Raw genomic sequence first — 6004 nt, forward strand, 5'->3', positions numbered from 1 at the left:
TGACTTTTCCAAGAGGAGCTTTATTATTCTTTTTATAATTATTTATGACTAATATGACGGACAAGATGCATTCCACAGTGTGCTCTCCAAAAATATTCCCAAAAAGATGAGAAGCACACGAGGGCGGCAAACTCGGAACATCAAATACACAACAACAAAACACTAACAAAACACAACGAGTGATCAGAAAGGACCACAAAATGGAATCCAAATAAAACACACGAACAAAATGTAGACAAACACACGCACATAAAAACATACTGCACATGCAGTTACAATTAACCCGCAAGGGGGCGCCACCGGACTGTCTTCTGTGTACACAAAATAAGACAGCGGAAATGGTGGCGAACAAGGAACCCGGAAGTGACAACGTGAACGAATTTTATTAAAAAAAACAACTTTTGAATTAAGCGTTTGTTTTTTTTCATATTTATAATTCATACTCGCAAGATACGCAAGTCACTTAGAACTTGGTAAGTCATGCTTGTCCCTTACTCCTGAGCACAACTCAATCAGTCGCATAAACTTATCTCACATGAACAAGCTACGAAATCTCGTCTTGTGTTATCTGGCATGGTCAAGTTGGCTAAGTCACTCCCGTGACTAACTTCATTGCACTTTTTATATCTTGTACTGATTTGTAAGTGTGTATCTGGCAAGCGCACGTAATAAGTGTCACATGACATGAAAACTTAAATTGAGGCATGTGGTCTCTGGGGGTTCCTTCCAAGCACTTGAGGCACAAGAAGGTTTTCCAGTATGACGCGGTCCAACTTTTACCCGCCTCCCATCCAGGTTTTCGTTTGCGTAGAAGAAGCATGCATGTCCAGCAGCCATCTTTCAAAATATGAAAATATTCCACAGCAAGTTCCTCTTGATATCCAAAAATAAAAGAGAATCATCAAGACTTTTTTTTCTTTTCAAACGAGACATCAAAACGTAGAAGAAAACGAGTGACGTAACGACAGCAGAAGAAGAAGAAGAAGAAGCGAGCAGGGTTCACATGTATTAGGAACATGCTGGTTCTGATTCTGGCTCTCCCTAGCTTCAGATGTCCAAGTCCACTGGCCTGACGTGGCCTGTCTTGTTATCTTGGACCCAAAGCTCTCGGTCCTTGGCCGGGTCCACCTTCTGCAGCAGCTGGTCCACTGGCTCCACCGTCTGGACATAAGAAGGTAGGGCAGCCTTATTATTTCAATCTCCTTGGGTTTTTATTTGAAAATGGACCAATCACGGTCAAGGAGAAGCTAATATCTGCTAATTCATCTCTGACCAGCTAGAAATGGATCAATTATATCAAAACGCTGATATTCATCATTAAAACGAAGACGAGAAGGACCTCTGCCAAGGCCCAACTCACTAAAATTGTTCGCAAGGTAAAAGAACTTTCAACTCACGCCCTGGTTGAACATATCAGTCTCGTGCCTCAGCGTCGTGTACTGACGCAAATGTTGCTGGATCCACTCGATGCGATCCACCTCCAGCTTCTCCAGCTCCTGATTGGACGCCACAACAACAAGACACATCTCGTCATCTGTTCCTTTTTATTTCCATTCCAGTGGAATCTGTTTGGAGATGCTGCTTGTGAACCGAAGCAATTAGTTTCCATTCAAATAAATAAGTATTCTTGGTTTACCATGCTGGTGGTCACCATCTCCTCAAACCACTTGGACTGGGCCTGGTTGTAAAGGTCCACACAGCGCATCAGGTCGTCTCCTAAAAAATATGCACACACAGAAACACCATTATATGCCAGGCGGAATGCTGTTGTTTTTCCTGTAATAGTCACCAGAAGACAATCAGTTCAAGAAATAAATTCCTTGAATTCTCTGATGAAATATCCATCCACGAATTGGTCGCCAGTCACTGTCATCGCACGAATAGACAAATAACGGACAAGTGGCCAGCCACTTGATGTTGTCATTTCGTCACGTGGGGCAACCTGCTTGCGTGGATTTCCTGCGAGCCTTCTTGATGTCTTCTTCCGTCTTGTTGCTGAGTTTGATCTCCAGCTGCTGCGTCTTGACTTCCAGATCCTTCTGACGCTCGGCCAGAGCTTTTCGGGCCTGAAAGACGTGCAATGTCTGAAGGGGCCGCCGCTATGCGAAAGGCAGTGTGACGAATAAGAGTACGGTACCTTCTCGACGCCAGCATATCGACTGGCAAGTTGTTTCCTGAGGTCTGCGATGTGATGGTCGTACTTCTTCAGGTCCTTCTTGAAGTTGTCGGCTCGGAATGTCAGCAGCGGCTTCTCAACCTCGGAGTGAAGCTAAACATAGCAGCTTCTTTTTAAAATAAAAGCCCTGGCAAACTCAAGCTTGCCTTCATTTTGAAGACAAGATGCAGATGAATATGTTTCTCAAGTTAACAAAATATAAAATGATTGTTTTTTTTGGTTTTTTATTTTCATGTGATCACAGAGCAGCAAAGCTGTGCAGGCAACTAACTAACTAACTGTGTTCATTTCGGAAATGTGAGCTGCATTTCTCAATAAAAGCAGAACCCACTTACTAATTAACCAACCAAATAACTACCAAAATACCAACTACTTTGCTGATGAACACACCACATAAACGTCTTCCTAGCCAATTAAACACCAAAAGCAAAAACTCACATGCTAGCTGCTAAACTAATTGAAAAACTAAATAAATAAAAGACTGGTTAACCACCTGACCACAAAATTAGCTAAATAATCAAGCACATTAACTAACCACTCAACTACCTAACATACAAACCATCCTGTTGATCAACTATCTGCAAAATAACTGACTGCCTAACAACTAAACCACCAATCAACCAAATAGCTGACTAACTAACCAATCAGCTCACCAATCGAGCACCTCACTATCAAGCTAGCTAACGTACATTAAATAACTGCCAAACTAACCAAGCAAACACACCACTAACGAGCTGATTCGCCAATCAAAGGAACCACCCTTCTAAATAACGGATTAACCAACTAAAATAACAACTGTGCATACCTTACTAGCTGAAAAACATGCGAGGTAAATGAGTGACTGCGCCATGAAGCAATCAGTCGGCCTACAATGAAGCAGAATGGGAAGCCAATTAAACTTCCGAAAAGGTTACCTTGTTGGAGAACTTGAGGTGGACTTCGGCCTCGTCGTGCAGACTTTTCTTTAGCTGAGTCCAAGCGTCTCCCAGGGTGCTGAACGCAACCACCAGACATTTCATTCGGTACACCAGCTAATCAAGTCACTTCATTAGGTACGCTAGTCCCTATTCAATTACTCTTTACAGGAGTGCTACAATGCACTTGAAAAGATGTTCAACTTCTTTTTGACATTTGATTTACTTCTTTTTCTGTGTTGTTATTTTAGAATGAAGGTTAATCAAGCTGATATGAACTGATCTGAATCGGACTTTAAAATGATCTGAACCTAATTTGGACCTGATGTAAGCCTAATTTGAACCTCATCTGAAACTGATTTGAGTCTGATCTGAGCCTGATCGAAACCGAAATTAAGCCTCATCTGTGCCTTATTTGAGTCCAACCCAATCCTTCTACAGCAAACATAAAACAAATAAGTTGCCCCCCCTCTCTGACCCTTCTTCCTGCGCCGCCAGAGTGCTGAGAGAAAGTTTGGACAAGTTCTTGGCGTATTCCTCCTCAATCTTGATCCTGGAACACAATGAGAATGAAAACGATGAGCTGTGCTGGGAATCCTTCCCTGGCCACTACCTGCATGTATATTCTGTAGTGAGTCGGCCATTTTGTAGTTCTTTTAGAATGTGTAGTGAGTGGAGGCTCTGGCCTTGCTTTTCCACAACTAGTAGCTGTTTTCGACTAAAATTTGTTCATTAAAATGTAGCTATTTATTTGATAACGTTTGCATCACATTATTTTGTCACTGTTAGTAAAAACATCAAAAATATGCGATTGTGAGATGGTGTTTGTACCTCTCGTGCACAAATTCGGCCATCTCCTTCTGCATCTGTTTGCCCTTCAGTTGCTTCTGCAGCAGAACCTCAAAGCCGCCGACCGACGTGGCCCCCTGGGGGTCCTTTTTGTCTGTCTGCAAGACAGGAAGTCAAACACGTTGGGGCTTTTATCAAAAATTGGATTTCGTGTCAGTTAACAGTAAACTTCAACTGGGAGCGACAAATCAAATTCAAAATAAACGTTCACCTTTGGCGGGTGGGTGCGGAACGTATCTGCCGCAATAAACAGGGGTTCAGTGTACCTTGTATATGAGGCTTAAGACTGACGTGTTTGCGAAACTGACCCAGAAGTAATCGCAGTAGCTCCATTCGTTGGGTTTGAGCAGTTGCTGCTCGGGTCCTTCTCCGGGAAGTGGGAACGTCACACCGTTGATCTGCATGCAGTAGTAACCAAAGTCCAAACAAACACAAGAAGTCAGACTAGGAATAGACAGGAAGTCAGAGCAGAAAGAAGGAAGGCGTAGAAAACATTTGTGAGCTAAAGCAGTGGTGCGGAGGTAGAAAAAGGTCAGTCCGTAGCAAGGCTCGGTTGCCACGGTGACACGGAAACCTCCAGGGAGAATGGTGACGGGGAGTCGTCGGGAAGGGGGCAGGGGGGGTTAACACGGTCAGTGTGGTCCATGTCAAGACTCCAGCGTACGTCTCTAATTAGTCTCACGGTTGAAATTACGTAACAGACACACACACACACATGCCATCCGTGTGATCACAACACAGACACAACCACACACACTGTGGTGATTCCCTGCGTGTTGGATCAACTGTCACACGCCAAATGATGGGAGGTGCAGGTCAGCTGGCATACCGTATGACATCGTGGGCAGCAGTGGTTGAGTGGTTAGCACGTCTGCTTCACAGCTGTGAGGTTCAGGATTTGAATCTGGCATTCTTGTGTGGAGTCTCCATGTTCAAAAAACAAGCTTTTTTTTTTTTTTTTTTTTTTTTTTTTTTTTGGTGGCTGAAATGGATTCACAGCATTTCAATTGTGGGAAATTGACTTGATATACGCGTGAATAGCATTGTGAGCTTGCTCACGGAACAAATGACACCCATCAATCAAAGTAGAATTGTACTGTGGTAGGAGTATATGTTCTGTGATCAACCTTTGTTCGAAGCAATGGTGACAATGGGAGTTTTAATCAGCATTGTTTCACTTTAACCAACATCAAGCCGCCATCCCATAATGTCCCAGTGGACCACAAACAGATGACTAACACAACCCACTTATATAATTGCACACACACACACACACACACACACACGCATCGCGCACATGCACACAATCGGCTTCAGGACACGGCATCAAAAAAAGTGGCCGGTTTACCGAGCGTCACTTTGCAAATTTTCTGCCTGGTAGATCAAAGTGACAGTTGCCAGGACAACGGTTGCCATGCAGACCCCTGCCGTCGCACCGTGGCACCGCTCGGCAACATCCGACACTAGTACAGGACTGGTCGATCACGATGCGATATGATCTGCTGCTAGGCAACGTGTGACTTGCCCACTTGACATGTTTTCTCCTCAAGAAAACAATCCGATGCGCCCACTTCAAATTTTCAATGGAACCAAGGTCCACTTCCCTCCATTCTAAACAAATCACCTTGAAGGTGAAAACAAGGTTAGGGCTCCATGTTCCATCTGAGGGTCAACCATGCATGCGTGTGTGTGCGTGTATGTGCATGTGTGTGTTTGTGTGTGTTTGTGTGTGTTTCTCCATGGCAACGGTGTGCGCAAGAGTGTAACGTGAGGCGCATAAAAACACCTGACGTCACAGTGACGAATGAAGTGTGTGTGTGTGTGTGTGTGTGTGTGTGTGTGTGTGTGTGTGTGTGTGTGTGTGAGTGAGTGAGAAGCGATTCGGGCATTTACTCCACATCCTCCATATCCAACTAAAAACATCTACGTACTCGTGCGCTCTTTGTCTTTAAGATAAGATAAGATAAGATATCCTTTATTTGTCCCACACTGGGGAAATTTACAGCCTTCAGCAGCAAGATTGTGGGTAGAAAGAAGAGAAAAGAAAACACAGTTCAATTAAGTG

The 6004-nt window shown here is 43.8% G+C and overlaps 1 protein-coding gene across 1 annotated transcript in view; it reads right to left on the reverse strand.

Moving 5' to 3' along the window:
- gas7a (growth arrest-specific 7a) overlaps positions 1 to 6004 on the reverse strand; it is an 11405-nt gene continuing 5401 nt past the window's right edge. Inside the window, exons 2-10 of the mRNA XM_019889863.1 lie at positions 4248 to 4337; positions 3922 to 4037; positions 3569 to 3643; positions 3091 to 3169; positions 2138 to 2269; positions 1943 to 2066; positions 1637 to 1716; positions 1398 to 1496; positions 1 to 1161 (exon numbers count right to left, since the gene is read on the reverse strand). Coding sequence (XP_019745422.1) covers positions 1048 to 1161; positions 1398 to 1496; positions 1637 to 1716; positions 1943 to 2066; positions 2138 to 2269; positions 3091 to 3169; positions 3569 to 3643; positions 3922 to 4037; positions 4248 to 4337 — 909 coding nt within the window. The 3' untranslated portion in view covers positions 1 to 1047. The remainder of the gene's footprint in view (positions 1162 to 1397; positions 1497 to 1636; positions 1717 to 1942; positions 2067 to 2137; positions 2270 to 3090; positions 3170 to 3568; positions 3644 to 3921; positions 4038 to 4247; positions 4338 to 6004) is intronic.

Source organism: Hippocampus comes, unplaced genomic scaffold (assembly GCF_001891065.2).
Source record: "Hippocampus comes isolate QL1 unplaced genomic scaffold, H_comes_QL1_v1.1 scaffold326, whole genome shotgun sequence".
In the NCBI taxonomy this organism is placed as follows: Eukaryota; Metazoa; Chordata; class Actinopteri; order Syngnathiformes; family Syngnathidae; genus Hippocampus; species Hippocampus comes.